We start from the raw sequence: 16,474 nt of genomic DNA, 5'->3' as shown, positions 1-16,474 counted from the left end.
GAATATCAAGCTCTTCAACAACAAGGCACTTGGGACCTTGTCCCTCTTCCTTCTCATAAAATTGCTATTGGGTGTAAATGGGTTTTTCGCATTAAAAGAGATTCAAATGGTACCATTGCTCGTTATAAAGCTAGATTGGTGGCCAAGGGATTTTTGCAAACAGAAGGAATTGATTTCCATGAGACCTTTAGTCCTGTGGCTAAACAACCCACCATTCGCATCTTTTTGAGTATTGCTCTTCAAGCTCAATGGTCCATCAAACAGCTTGACATTTCCAATGCATTTCTTCATGGTACTCTTCAAGAGGAGGTTTATATGCTGCAGCCTCCAGGGTTTGAACAATCTTCTACACATGTTTGCAAACTCAAGAAGGCCTTGTATGGTCTCAAGCAAGCCCCTCGGGCTTGGTACTCCACCTTCTCAACTTTCTTGCTCTCTCAAGGATTCACCAACAGTCTGTCTGATGCCTCTCTTTTTATCAGAAAAACTTCTACAAACCTCACTCTGCTCTTGGTATATGTTGATGACATCTTACTAATTGGTGATGATCCTGCTTTCATTAAGCTGCTTCTTCAGCACATGCACACATCATTTTCCATGAAAGATCTTGGTCCTTTGTCTTATTTTCTGGGCATTTCAGTTACATCTGATGCGCATGGTTCCTTTTTATCTCAAGCTAAATATGCTGCTGCCTTATTGAATAAAGCTGGAATGGCCGACTGCAAACCATGCTCCTCTCCTATGGTAGTTAAAGCTGTGTGTTCTACAACCGATTCCCTGCCATTTGCTCAGCCATCACTATATAGAAGTTTGGTTGGTGGACTGCAATATTTGACTATTACTAGACCTGATCTCTCCTTTGCTGTTAATCAAGCATGTCAGTTTATGCATCTCCCTACCAATGCTCATTTTCATGCTGTTAAGAGACTCCTTCGATATGTCAAAGGGACTCTACATCATGGTCTCTTTTTCACTCCCAGTTCTTTTGCTCTTTCTGCCTTCTCTGACTCTAACTGGGCTAGTGATAGCCTTGATCGCAGGTCAACATCAGGCTACTGTGTATATCTTGGTTCAAACTTAATTTCATGGTCCGCTAAAAAGCAGGCCACTGTTTCTAGATCATCCACTGAAGCTGAGTATCGCGCCTTAGCTCATGCTACAGCCGAACTCACTTGGATTCAACAATTGGTTAAAGACTTTTGTGTTTCTTCTTCTCCTGTTCCTGTCCTATGGTGTGATAGTTTATCTGCCATGGCCTTAGCATCCAACCCTGTTTTTCATTCAAGATCCAAACATATCGAAATCGATTGTCATTTTATTCGCGAAAAAGTGGTTGCCAACCAGATTGAGCTTAAGTATATTCCAACCATGGATCAGGTAGCTGATATTTTCACAAAGCCTCTTCCTCCTTCCAGATTTCATTATCTTCGTGACAAGCTGTTAGTGGTTTCCTCCCCTATCAGCTTGAGGGGGGCTGAAGAAGTATCCTCTGCTCACTGCACTGCTCACTGCACTCAGATTTCATCACCATCTGCTCATGGCCAGCTGTCTTTGTCTGTTAGACCTGCACCATCACAGATCTGTAACTCTAGTGGAATTAGTTGTGGTGGTTAGACTAGTTTGTTATGAGTTAGTTAATTTGTTTAGAGTTAGTTTCAGGTTAGATATTTTGTATGCTTTAGATACAGTATATAAACCAATGTACCCAACAGATTTGATAATAATGAAAATATAATAAGTTTCAAGAATCTCATTAATAACACCTAGTAGGAGTTGAACCTGAGACTTGGAGGAAGCATACCCCCAAATCTTAAGTTGCACCTACTAGACTAACCCCTTAAGATTAAAAGGAGGACTACATTGACTCTATATAGAATGTTGGAGGACTTAATTCAACGAAATCTAACTGCACGGACTTAGTCAAAAAAAAAAAAAAATGGACGAAGTTTAGATGCTTCTAGCTAGCATGATTTTGTCTAAAAAATAGTACATTACATTAATTGTCAAAAAATGTGAAATTAAAATGATGTGCTCGAGTTACACAGGCTCCATGATGACCACCAATTCTTCCAACTTCACAGAAATTGCTCAATCCATTGCCAATTGAACATAAAAAGATCCCAATTTTTCACTCAAAATTGATAATTTTGCCTCTTTAAGATCTATCTTGCAATGTAAATTGGCAAACATAGTTTTCACTTGCTAATTTTGAATGTAAATAACATTGAAGCAGTCGCTCTCTAAATTTTTACATTTACTTTGCGCGAACTGTTTGTAAATAGACCTTTCGACATAGTTTAAATTCAATTAAAACTAAAACCAACACCAAGCAACATCAATACCAAAGCCACCGACTTATGAAGAAAAAACACTATCTTTCCTGCATCATTTGGTCATTCGGAGTGTTCCAATTGGGAGGTCCAATCCAATCCAGTAGTACACTTTGATCTCATCTACCTCAAGCAACACAAGCCAGTAATCGTGGAATTTCACAATTTTTTTCATGCTTTGATACGCCTTAATGCAACATAAGCGAGTAACCTGTATCCTACCATCATCAAAAGCAACACACCAATGCTCACTGTTGGGTGAATTTGCCCTTCAACATCTTCTTCAATAAACCTACAATTGGCTTTGTTGCCAATTCCACTATGGGAGCAACCAAGTAGTGATAATATATCCTTTCCTTCCCCATATTGGACATTAATAAGAAGCCTATAGCTGTAATATGTGGTAGATGTATACTTCATCCAAGCCAAGCAAGATGGGATTTTATGCACGTAAAACCCTCCTGTTAAAACAAATGCCAACATTGTGACAGTAACCATAGTAGAAGCTCGCTTAGCATCCATGATCAACGCACCAAGAGCGAGCCCTAGACCTTGTGAGGCGAGCACGTAACCAAGCAAAACCAATAGAGTCAAAAGAAAAGCACCCATTTCAGGTTTCAGACTGGCCATCCAATAGGCTATGGTGATGAATATTGTAGGCAAAATGAGCTCCATGGGTAAGTCCCCAACTATCCGAGCCATGAAATAGGATGAAAGGGTGTACATACCCGAAGCGCGTTCCTTCATGAAGATGGCTCGTTCTTGAGGAAAGGCAAACACGGCGTTGAAGGAAGGGAGGACTCCCCAAAAGACTGTGAAAAAGAAGAGGAGGCCTAAGCGGTCTTCAATGTTGCGGATATCAGAGTGCCACCACATAGAACCGGCTAGTAGTGAGGCAAAGAGTACTTGGAAGACTCTAAGGGAGTCGAAGGCTTCGTGCCTTCGTTCCTTGAGGCTTCTATGGAAAAGAATGGTGAATTGGGTAAACCAGGTGGAAATGCTGCTTCTGAAGCTTCTTTTGCATTCTCTGGAAGTATGACTATGACTAGCATTTGTTAGAGTCTCTTCTGGGGCTGTAGTTGTTATGTCTAACATACAGGCAGATTTGACATGGGGTGCTAGCAAAGTGTTGTAGGAGGCTACAAGGGAATGCTTTATGTTTGGCTTCTCTCTTTCACTCACACCTTCAAGATGGCACACACCTGCGCATATATAATATTTACACACAGTTTAGTTACCATATTAATTATGCAAATTTCACACAAAAATAAAAAAGCAATACACACAAATCATAGCATCTTCACTCTGCACTACTTCACAAACTAGCTTCATTGTTACTAAACACTTAGGGTTTGTTTGGGAAGTGGGTTGACTTTTTGACTTTTTGATTATTTTAGCCTGGGGTTAAAAACCTCGTTTGGGAAGGGTTTTTTGATTTTCTTGACTTTTTGTGAGAGAAAAAATGTAATAATTATGAGTTAAATATGATATTTTATCTTATTCGACTAAAAAGTCTATTTTATTTTTTTGTGCTACTATTTAGCCAAAAAATCCCAAACCTTCACTTTCCCAAACGAGCTCTTAGATTAACAACATAGATGCTTGTTTTTGTTTGTTTGTTGTAAGTAGGTAGTGCAAGCGCATACTTGAGTGTAGTATAGTTCTTTATAGTGACATGATATCTCATTTGGAATCTTGTGATCTTTGATAGTTAGAACACTAATAATAGGGACATTAACAAGTGTATCAATAAATATTAATTTTAAATGGATTCCATATCTGAAACTCACATATTAGCCTTGTATCTAAGTTGATACAATCGTTGAAATATTTATTAGTCTTCCTAATATTACTGTAACTAAAATAGTATGCTAAACAGTTTGTAACTTTGTATATTATTGCTCAATAAATGATTATAAATATTTTGGAAAGTTAGTAAGAAGTTAACTTTTTGACTTTTTTAATTTATTTTGTCTTTTTGTAGGTAAGTTATGTAAGAGGTGATATGATTCAAAATGGATAAACTTTTCAAAAGACTCCACGAAATATATTTTAGAGCATGCATCATCTCTGTCTTGAAATATCTAATCCAACAAAAAAAGGTGCAGTCCATCCACACTACCTTAAAAAAATTAGTATCACCAATAATAACCACTATGCTGCCCCTCTACACTAACAGGAGATACTTGCCAAATGAACTAGATAAACTCTTGGGTCATGGTCCACAAAAAACAATGGCATGCATATATCTTCATAGACTAGAGAAAGATATGTAGAATATAAAGAACCACAAACCCCACTTACTTTTAAAAATAATTTTATTTTTCAATAACTTGTTTTACTCTCCTAGCCAGTAATCAGGGGGGGGGGAGGAAATGATTCGGGGGATCCTGGTCCTCCATTTTTTTGTAAAATCTCCATTTTATATATATACTTTTGTCAATTTTTTTTTAATTTATATATTGCATAATATTCCTTTCAATTTCAATCTAACACTTGGCCTCGTTTGGGAACCCTCATTTTTAGCCAAAAAGTCAAAAAGTTACTAAATTAGCCAAAAAGTTAACAACCCATACCAAAAAGTCAAAGATTCTCTTTTCTCTCTACTTTTTGCACATCTTTTCGTAAAAAGTCAAAAAGTTATCCCAAACATACTAGTTTTTTTTAGCTCATATTTTAACCAAATAGCCAAAAAGTTACTAAATTAGCCTGTTCCCAAATGAGACCTTAAAAAAAATCTATAAAGACCCCGATAAAGTAGAATTACCTTTTAAAGAAAACATTTACAATAATGTTATGGTGATAATATTTTCTTGTTATGTATTGTTTATCCTCTTATGTGTCAGTGCTATATTAGTATCAAATATGAGTGGTTAAGGTAATAAATAAATTGTGGTAAAAAAGATAATTATTCGAACATTATTGTAGTTAAAAAAAAAAAAAAATTGTAACGTTATTAAAAAAATTTAATCCGGTCCATGTTAAAAGAAATATAATTTATTTGTGAGTTTCTATAGTGTATTTAATGGAATCACTTGTAAAATTTTATGTACCTAAGGATATTGTATAATAGATTAATTGTATTAAGATTTTTTTAACTATTACCATATATTACCTTAACGTTTATCTATAAATTCTTACATTTTGACCTCCTTAACCATAAAATTCATACAAATAATATTTAATTAAGACTAATCTCTTATAATTTTATTGGTCCGATTAACCTCTATTAAGGAATATTTAATAATGATTTAATCAAATAAAACTCTAATGAATCCATCGACGGCTCAATAAATTTATTCTATACCTTCTCTTTGGAAAATGGCACCCGATCGAAGAAGTCTTGGCTCCGCTCCTGCTAGTAATAATAAGTAGGACAGAAGAACAAACCAAAAAAGCTGACCAGGGTTGGTGTTGGTGGTAGGAGTCCACTGAACTTGGTGGTGCTTGTGAATTGCGCCAACACACACCAGCCTACCCCACCATCACATATATATATAATTTTCTTTTCCTTAATATTCAAATCCCCAGAAAGTTCACTTTGGTGGGTTAAAATGGGCCTTCCTATGCTAAGTATCCGAAGACGTGGTGCTCCCAAAATATTCCACGATTGAAAATATATGGAAAAAGGTAGTGAAAAAGAGACGCACAAAAAAGGAAAAAAGAAGAAAAAGAAAGAGCACACTTCCGAAGCTAGTGGTTGGACCAATTAATGTTTCATGCCATTGAGGTCAAATTGTGACAAGTGTGTGGATCATTCTATACATATATAGTAGGTTCTTGATCTTATCTTATAACATTTGGAAAGAAAAGGCACTATTTGCTTTTGCACATATAACAATTTCATGGGTTAACCTTCATCACAAAAGGCCAATTTGTACTACACACAGTGCAGATGATTTATGATATAACTTTTGTTATGAAAGCAATTATATTGAATTATAACTCACCAAGTTAATAAGATTACTATTCTTTTTAAACACATTATATGACTTAAAATATGTCATACCGTAATAAAAGGAGTGCACACTACAAATTCAATCTTTTTTACAAATGCTTAGATCACTTAGCAACTAGTAGAATTCAAGTATAAGTAACTCCATGAATCATGAGTCAAAAAAGTACACGGGCGATTACTTTCGGCAAGAACGCAAAATTCAATTTCGTAACCACAAAACAAAACGCACTTAAAATGCATTAAGAGTAACCTATCAATTATGGTGGAAAAGCCTAACAAGATTGACCACATAGACATATACATATTCATGTACATGAGCCTGACAAGATTCTCGAAGCCATTGTCTCCACCAATTCATCAACCCAAACATAAAATAATGTATTTCACAAAGGTTGCTTATCTTGGAAAGAATATGCCATGTGGGATGTTATGTATTTTTTTAATTAGCAAAGCAAAATTTCATTAAAAAATATGAAATTAAAGATACAAAAAGATGACAAGCAATTTATATAACCATATGCTCTCCAATTGCATATTGAGTGCCTACCCAATAGGCCAGCTGCAATTAAATGAAGTATTCTTATTGTCGGTCAAGAATTTAGAAATAATAGTTTGTCTCGATATAGTTTTAATCATATGATTATGTAAAATTTCAAAACACGATAATTTCAAAATGCAATTCTATATAACTGTAAGCGCATTAGAACATACGAATAAAAAAATTTAGAAATAAAAAATCCAAGGTCCTATTTGTTTATTTCTTTCTCCTTCTACTTTTTATTTTTTTTAGTAACCATGACTAATAGTTTCAAGGAAAGTGGTTCAACATAGATGCTATCTCACGCAATCAATGGTGTCACATTCCCTTAATCCACATTACCATCATTACATCCATTAATAAAAAAATCAAAGAACAACACATAATGAATGTTGGTTTAATACTCCAAAGTTGGACATCTATTTTTAGCTTTAAAATATAAAATAAAAGAAAAAAAGATAGTGCCAAGTCAACATGCTCTCCACCTACATTTTTATATTCATTAATTAACTATATAATTGGATTCGTGACAATACGCACCATACCATTCTTAACAAAAACTAATTAAAAAATTGGATCTCTTTGCATAGCCTCAAACTCCAAATCCTAGAATTTCTAGCACTATAAAGATTGGACCTCCAAAGTATGTAGTGTTTTGCAACCCACATTAAGGACCCCACATTAATCACTATTGGAGTAGTAAAAATTGAATGGTTTGAAATCATTATTGAGTAATGTTAGAGATCCCAAATATTCTACTAAAAGTTTTACCAAATGTCTCACATGGGTGTGAGACTCACACAATGTGGGTCCCATGTGAGTCCCACACCCATGTGAGACATTTGGTAAAACTTTTGATAAAATATTTGGGGCCTCTAGCATTTTGCATCATTATTTGATTCAAATACTCTTTTTTAAGTAAGGATACTTTAACCATGAAGACCTTTCGAGCTCAAAGTAATATCTATATATATATATATAATAAATAAATAAAAAGAAGGTCCTAATAAGTATGCTCCCTGCATTTGGTGAGAATCTACTTCTACATGAAATAAAATAAAAATATTTTAAATAAAAATGATATATGTTATGAAACATGAGTATTTCGAAAATGTCGCCGTACTCGTACCAGGTACTTACCTGGTATTGGTACTTATACTGATAAGGTTGTATACATACCGGGTACTCGAAATACGTGCTGGGTACTTTTTATACATTTTTTGATAGTTGGGTATTTTATGAGTACGTCGGGAGCACACCAAGTTATGGGACATTAATAGAGGTACGTTTAATTTATCAGAGAGTCCTTATTTATTTGAAATTACAAATCATTTACTTGATATCTCAGAGATGAAAGATGTATTATTCAATGACGAAATTGATGGAAGTGAAAACTGAAATTTCAAATTTTCAAATTTTGCTTAGCTTGCTTTTGGAATGAAACTTTGTTTTGTAATTTCTCCTATTTGATGATATTAATAATGTTAAACTATGATTTCTCTTTTGGTTTGTAATTTCTCTTTTTAGTTTTGGTATTGAATTTTGATTTATAAATTGAATCTCAAATTATAAATTATAAAAATTATTGACGTTCCACAGTCGTATCAGTATCCTATTTTTTTAAGATCTTGCCATATTGATATACTTGTATCGTACCTATATCCACACCCACACCCGTGTTTCATAGGATATATGACTTGATCAGGAGCTACACAAGATGTTTTTCAAATTTCAACAATGATTCATCCTCCCTTTTCCCCCCACCCCCTTTGACCCCCTCTCTCTCTCATTGGTTACATTTTCTTTTTCTTTTTCTTTTTTTTCCTACTCCTCTAATCACCACCCGTCACGTGGCAAAAGGGGGGTGAGGGGGTGACTCCCAAAAGGGGGTCCCAAGCATTATTCTTCAAATTTACTGACTAGTATGGGGTTGGAAAAGGGCACCAAATCTAATGCAGACTCCGAAGATAGAGAGTGTGTTCGAACATCCTCGTCTCATGCCATACCATAATATATCCCTATCTCCAACCCATCAAGGGTTGGTATAGTATACCCAATAATGTGTGACTATAATTATATAGATCTCCCAAAATATACATATCAATGAAAAATATAACATAGATTAATAAAGTTTAAAATGTGAAACAAAAGCTATTAAAATAGAAATTTGTTAAAGTAATCACAAGAAAAACATATAATATTTTAAAACTTATTTAACATGTATTCATGAATACCTGTTAATAACACTCATTAAAATAACATGATAGTACATATAAAATATTTGTAAAATTTATTAGTTAGTATAGTATTAGTGCTTCACATCACTCACGAGCACGTGTGAATTTCAAAGAAAATTTTAATATTGTGTTTGGTTGAGAAATTTGAAAAAGACTTAAAAATGAAAGGGAAAAAAATATATGAAATTAGGTAAAATGTAAATATAATTTATTCACATTTTACTTATTTTTTTTTTCTTTTTCTTTTTGTAATTCATTTCTCAAATCTTTCAATCAAACATAGTATAAAAGTGAATAATTTTATTTTTTTAAATAACATTAGCGTGATGATAAATTTTCCCATTAAAAGGAGGTGGATAAACTTTGGAATCCAGTGCCCAAGAATAGATCCCCATCGGAAAATAACATCAGTCTCTTTATGGGTTTAGATATATCAAAATATACCAAAAAAGGAACTAAGCTTGTGATCCAAGTTACTCTCAGCTAATCTTACGCTATATATGCAAGCATTATAACTTGCACATTAAGGTCAAGTTTGGCATCTACTAAATAATACAAAAAGTCAAAAAGTCACTATCCTATTTAAGTCACATCACCTTATTTAAATCACATCACCTCTCTACTACATCACATCAAACCCAATCCAAACCCAACCCATATAAACCAATAAGTCAAAAAGTGCACTTTTTTAGGACATCCCAAACCAACCCTCACTAGTTGCCTTTTTCTTACCATATGGACAACTGCCCTTTTTGGTATATTTTTATGTATGTCCTAATAACTTGCCCATTAAATACTAGTTACCTTTTTCTTCACCGTGGTACAACGAAAAAGAAAACTAAACACAGCTTTTGTTTCGGCATTCAAATTATATAAAAAAACAAAAGGAGTGATTTTATATAATTAAAAAATATATATACAGATGACAAATCCAATTCTAACAAAAAAAAACGAAAATGTTTGATAACTCAAAATTTTGTGGTTCAAATGGCTTAAATTTGTCAAAATGACGTCATTTTACACTCGTTTACACTCAAAACGACGTCGTTTTGAGTGATTTGAGCTATTTGACCCACAAAATTTTGAGCTACCTACCATTGTTGCAAAAAAAAATAAAAAAAGACAAAAGAATCTCACTAAAATTAATGTGTCATTTCAATGAATGTTTTATATTTTGTTTTAAAGTAAACCGTTCAGATAAAAAAAGTCATAATAGTTAAAAAACCAATATAAATTATTACACTCTTTATTAAATATATATATATATATATATAAATTAAAAAACTATAGTTAATTTCCACGAGTGCTAAGTTGGTAATAATGCCCTGATCAGAATAATCACAAAATAAAATAGTAATTATTCCCGTGATTGTTTTAATCATAGGTGATTATTCAGTTATCTGGAAAGTTATCTGGAAAGTCGGTTATGTGTTGTTCTATGATAATATGGGAAGTGGTTTGAGAATTTTTTAGTTAAAATAGTCAAAATAAAATAAAATAAAATAGATTTTTTAATTCAATAAGACAAAATATTATATTTAACTCATAATCGTTACATTCTTTTTCTCACAAAAAAGTCAAAAAAATCAAAAACACTTCTCAAACCAAGCTTTTTAGCTCCACGCTAAACTAGCTAAAAAATTTAAAAAGCCAACCTCTTTCCAAACGAAGCCTATGATTGATGGAGAAAATGAAGTATTAAATAGTGATTGGTAAGAGAGTATGACCCTGTAGTGTATCATAATAATTAAAAAAAAAATAATTTATTGACTTCTTTGAATCATTTCACTTCTCTATTTATTATGCACTTAAAAAATAAAAAATCAAAAAAACCAAGGAATTAACTTTTTTTTCCCCTACATCTCATATTATAATACGCCATAAGAGAAATGTTAGAGATCATGAAAATTTTGTCATGAAAAGGATTATGAAAAATTTGTGACCTTTAGATTACCTTAATTAGTGTGTGGTGCTTTATTGTAAGTGTAATCCAAAAGTCACAAATCTTTCATGACCATTTTCATAAAAGACTTTTCATGATACCTAGCATTACTGTACGCCATAATACACACAGATAGATACATATAGAGAGAGAGAGAGAGAGAGAGAGAGAGATTACGTACGTACCGTTAGCGAGATCAAGCAGGAAATCAGCAGGATTCATGGGGAAAGACGGCGAGAATCCAAGAGAGTGAAAATAAGTCATAGCCTCAGACCCTTTTCCAAAATAAATACACCTCCCCTCGAACAACACCAAAACCGAATCAAACATCCTATACACCCTACTCGACGGCTGATGCACCGACATCACCACCGTCCTCCTCCCCTTCTCCGCCATCTCCCCCATCCTCTCCATCAACCTATACGCCGCCGTGGAGTCCAACCCCGACGTCGGCTCATCCAATATCAACAAACTAGGGTTTATCAACATCTCATGCGCTATGCTCACTCGCTTTCTCTCTCCTCCCGATACCCCTCTTATGAAGCTGTTCCCTATTATCGTGTTCTCGCATTTCGTCAGTCCCAATTCCGAAATCACCGATTCTGCCATCGTTATTTTTTCATTTTTTGACAGTGTGTTTGGTAGTCGGAGGAGGGAGCAGAAGACTAGGGTTTCGCGGACCGTCAGGTGAGGGTACAGGACGTCGTCTTGTGTCACGAAACCGGTTCGTTTTAAGACCGGTTTTGTCAGTTTTCGGTTGTTCGCGAGGACTGATCCGCTGAACCCCTGTCCTTGGAGTCTGCCTGCGAGTGCGTTTAACAGCGTTGATTTCCCGCTCCCTGATGGGCCTAGAACGGCTAGGATTTCGCCTGGGGATACTTTTCCGGTTATTCCGTTTAGGATTGTTCGTTCTGTGATCGTGTCCGTTGATCTTGTGGGACCACCACCACCGGTCAACATCTTTGTGATGTTGTCGCCTGTGCTCCTCTTCTCCAATTTTAGCCTATAACACACGTCTATGAACTGCACACCAAAATAGAAAAGACCAAAAAAAAAAAAAAAAAAAAGCACAAGTCAATTTTCAAGTTCAAGTCAAGATGTTTGACTCTGACAGTCCTAAAAAAATTCAATACAAAGAGACACACACTCTCTCTCTCTACCTTGAGGGTGATTGGGTAACAAGAAGCCATTATGTATTGCAAGGTATGAGAATCTCGAGGAGAGTCTTTGGATGGGTCTGCATTTGGAGCTTCTATTCCACCCAAGGATGGCATTTTTTTTTTCTTTTTCTAGGTGGGTAAAAGAAATAGTGGGAAAATGAGAGAGACAGTAGAGGGAAATGTTTTTTTGAGGGAGCAAGTGAGAGAGAGAGATGGGTATGAGAAGATCTGAGAGGTGTAGAGCAACCCCTATTTATTTGGTTTTGAGCTCCCAATGCCTGCCACGTCAAACTCAAACGTCTCCCAGTGCATGTGCTACGTGGCAACCACAACAGCCACCTGGCCTTTTCTAAAGTTACGATTCAACTCAACTACACAATAGTACATTTATTTTTTCAACAATGATTCATCCCACTAAAAATATCACTACTAATAGCACTAATGCATTAAAAAAAAAAAAAAAAAAAAACACAACTCCAAAGCCAAAACATTACATCATTAATGACGGGACCTACTGCCACCTAATTAGTGGGAGCACTAATTAGTGCTCCCAAACATTTTTCTTATTTTTTATGATATTTTTATATTTTAATTGTGTGCACTTACTTGTTACTGTAAAACTAACCCAATTGAGGGCCCTTCCACCAGCCAAATGTCTTTTCTCAATACATTCTCTCTCTCTTCAACTGAGAGAGAGAATGAAGTGAGAGTAAAGGTGCTACTTACTCAAAAACAGAAAGGTTCAAAAACAGAAAGGTGAGGATGTATACTGACGACTCGTCTGCCAATAGGTTATTTTAATAATTTTTTTATTAAAATATAAGATAAAAATTAGTATGTTTAGAAAAGAGAAAAAAAAAATGTGCAAAAGTAAAGAAAAAAGATAATTTTTAATTTTTTGATATAAATAATTAATTTTTTAATTTTTTTAGTGACATTTTAATTTTTAAGTTAAAATAATAAATTGCCAAATGAGGCATCCTGAATTTATTAATACAACTTTCTTTGCTATGGGCTCCTTTGATATATTATTTTAGTTGTTTTTTTTTAAATTTTTTTTTAAAGTTATTTTAATTTGATTAAAAAAATTGTATTTGGGATAATAATTGATTTTTTTTTTATTGTAAGAAAAAAAAATGATTATAATTTAGATATGATATTTTATCTTATTAACTATTTTAATCTATTTTATCTTTTATTGCTATTTTGTCTAACCCAACTTCCCAAACACCTCCTATATGTGATGATAGAGCAATTTTGCATGAGAATAAGATATATGTCATATGGTGTCTTCTACTATTATAATTAATATTGATAATAAGATCGATTATATTTATATTGGATGTTTGAGGAACTATAAAAATATAGGGAAAATTAGTCTAAGGTCCCTCCCTCACTTTTCATAATGGAAGAGATCTATAAAATTATTTTTTTATGTCTAAGGTCCCTAAACATATATCAGAGAAATTTGACTCTTTGCCCACGATTCCCCCCTCTCTCTCTCTCCCCTGCAATCAAATGAACAAAAGCTTCAAGATCTTCGTCTACCCTACCTTCAAATCCCACCCCTTCGTCAGTAGAGATCTCTGATGAATTCGAAGTAGACGATGGCGAGAAACACATCGGCCGAGTCGTGAATGGAAGCAGAGGAGTCGATTGAACGTTCGCGATTACCGATTCGAGGTTGATCTTCCCTAACTCTGCGAAAGCAACGTTCTTTGGTTCTATAGTTTGTTCTATCTCTTCATTGTTGATAAATGTATATATATATATATATATATGATACATACATATATATATATATACAATGTCAGCACATATATATATCCAGAGATTCTACTGATTTAACTGTGGGAAATCTCATCATTTCCCTCACTTTGAGATTCTATTGATTCATCTTAGGGTATCTTGTATTCAGAATTTTCCACTCCAAGCAGTGAGACTGCACTTGAATCTTCAAATTCCTTCACATTTTCAGTTTGATGTTGGGATTGACTTTGCGAAATAGACAACGGAGGAGAAGGGTTTGCAACACCCAATCCTTTAGAAAGACAAACATAATTGAAGACGAGATGTTTGTAATTATTCAGTAGTTGTTCTACGTCATTGACTGTAAGATCATCGGCCTGAGAAAACAAATACGGGAAATCCCGAAAGATTCAACTTGCTTGATCCTCCTTCAAAGCTTGGTTATGGTTAATCTCCTGTCCCTGTTGTTGCTGTTATGTTTTTGAAATGCTATGTGTAATCTTGACTCCTTCATGATACAAATTAAGCAGTGTTGTAATAATAGGCAACATACAATTGCAACCTTCATGCCACCTTTCATGTTTCTGGTGCCCTTATTTGTGGAGCAGTTTTAACATTTTTTCCATGTGGTTAACTTAGCAGCACTTGCTTTCCATTTGACAATGCCACCATTGTTTAAGATACACCGAAACTGTGCTTCTTTGAGTAGCCATTTGTGTTATAAAATTCTGTCAATTAATGATGTTGATTGAGACAAATACACAGCTGATTGATGCACATTTCTCTGGGTGGTCTAGAGAAATTCTCAAGTTTGAACTGAAATTTCTCTGGATTGATCCCTGGTATTAAGGTTTTTTAACAACAACCATCTTGCTTTGAATTTCTCTGGTCCAAACCAGAGAAATTCTCTCCAAACTAAAAAAATTCTTTCTAGTTTACTTAAAATTTTCTTTGATTTGTTTACCATTTTCTCTGTATTGTTCAAATTTATCTGGTTGTTCAAATTTCTCTGGGTTGTTCAAATTTCTCTGGTAGGTCTTTGGTTTGTTCAAATTTCTCTGGTAGGTCTTTGGATTGTTCAAATTTCTCTGGAAGCTTTGTTATTGCCTTATGCTACCTCCCGTTAATCATTTGTCATGTTATGTATTTGTGTTGATGCTATCAAAATGCTCTTGCTTATATGGCTTTCATGGCGCTACTACAGCTACTTATTTGATATAGAAAGAAGATGATGATGATGATGATGATGATGATGATGATGATGGCTATCAAAGAATTTCTCTGGAGGAAGAATTTGAATTTGAACTCAGAGAAATTAGTCTAAGGTCTGTCAAAATGATTTCATAAAATGATATTGTGATACAGAGAAAATTGGTTAAAATGAATCCACAGAAATTTGAATTTTCTCTGGTTTATAAATGAACCTAGAGAAATTTGAATTTTCTCTGGGTTCAACCCAGAGAAATTCTTTGGGAAGTCCAGAATTTCTCTGGAGCGAATTTCTCTAGATTGAAATTTCTCTAAATCAATGTTGAGGGACCTTAGACATTATGAAAATATTGAATGTCCTTTATACTATAAAGCCTTAGTACCAGGGACCCTAAAAGAAAAACCCCCAAAATATATACATTTGTGATTAGTAAAATGTAGTGCTACATAATATCTTATTGGTACACAAAATTTTTCATGATGATGAGACTTTGAAAACGAGAAAGATTACAAATCAGTGGAATGATCAATTTTAATTACACCAATATTATACAAAAACTATGAAGGGATAAAATCTACTTATTCAATTCAGAGCATTTATGCTTTATAAAAAAATATATTGTGAAAAGTTTCATGAAATTTGTTCGCATTTAGATTAGTTTGTTATATTTTATTATATATTATGTAATTATATATATTAAGTACAATCTATTAATCATAGAGCGCTATAAAAAATTCAAAATTAAATCATTACCCTTTGGGTTAATACTTTAACAATTGTTGGATGATGTAATGGATCAAGAGGGGATGTGAAGAAGAGAAAGAGATAGTGAGGGGATTTTGGTGAATTGAATAGGTAGATTCTACTCTACTGTATTGTGGATTATAAAATAGAGGGGTGGAATGTGAATTTTATTTCACGCCTGTTTTATTTTATTATTTGTGCTTATTTAAGAGGAAAATGTAATTTCAATTCAATTGTTAAGATAGAATGAGATTTATCATGCTAAGGGTGAATCCAATTGTGAATGAATTTAACTTATTTAAAAGTAAAAAAATAAAAATAAATTGAAAAATACGGTGGTGATACATGTGCTAATTATCAACACTAGTTATGATATTATTATTGACCCCACTCATTATACAAATTATAAATATCAAAAACTTCTTAAATTATGCTATATCATCAATTTGTAGACTAGTTAGTATAGTAGTAATTGGTGCATATAACATTATTATAAAAAATATAACTGGACACAGTATTTGTATCACATTTTAATAGTTAAGGGTAAGCAGCAGATATATCAATCCGTCCAAACCGACCGAACCGAATTGATCTGTCACATTTTGG

At 33.8% G+C, this 16,474-nt stretch overlaps 1 protein-coding gene across 1 annotated transcript; it reads right to left on the bottom strand.

Annotated features, from left to right (window-relative positions):
- Positions 1-2,179: 2,179 nt before the first annotated feature.
- Positions 2,180-12,397, bottom strand: ABCG25 (ATP-binding cassette family G25). Its single transcript, XM_028263069.2, has 3 exons — positions 12,166-12,397; positions 11,191-12,028; positions 2,180-3,532 (listed from the first exon to the last, which is right to left on the bottom strand). The coding sequence occupies exons 1-3, from the start codon at positions 12,277-12,279 to the stop codon at positions 2,502-2,504; spliced, it is 1,983 nt and encodes a 660-aa protein (XP_028118870.2). The 5' UTR covers positions 12,280-12,397; the 3' UTR covers positions 2,180-2,501.
- Between the last annotated feature and the right edge of the window lie 4,077 nt (positions 12,398-16,474).

Source organism: Camellia sinensis, chromosome 3 (assembly GCF_055761805.1).
Source record: "Camellia sinensis isolate YWXY chromosome 3, ASM5576180v1, whole genome shotgun sequence".
In the NCBI taxonomy this organism is placed as follows: Eukaryota; Viridiplantae; Streptophyta; class Magnoliopsida; order Ericales; family Theaceae; genus Camellia; species Camellia sinensis.
This window is presented reverse-complemented; position numbering and strand designations above follow the sequence as displayed.

Excerpts from the sequence above, each read along its gene's own strand:
- ABCG25 (XM_028263069.2), bottom strand. The coding sequence starts at position 12,279 with ATGCCATCCTTGGGTGGAATAGAAGCTCCAAATGCAGACCCATCCAAA. Across the intron at positions 12,029-12,165 it reads GTTACCCAATCACCCTCAAG|TTCATAGACGTGTGTTATAG; the intron begins GTAGAGAGAGAG and ends TTTGGTGTGCAG. Across the intron at positions 3,533-11,190 it reads CCTGCTTGATCTCGCTAACG|GTGTGTGCCATCTTGAAGGT; the intron begins GTACGTACGTAA and ends ATATATGCGCAG.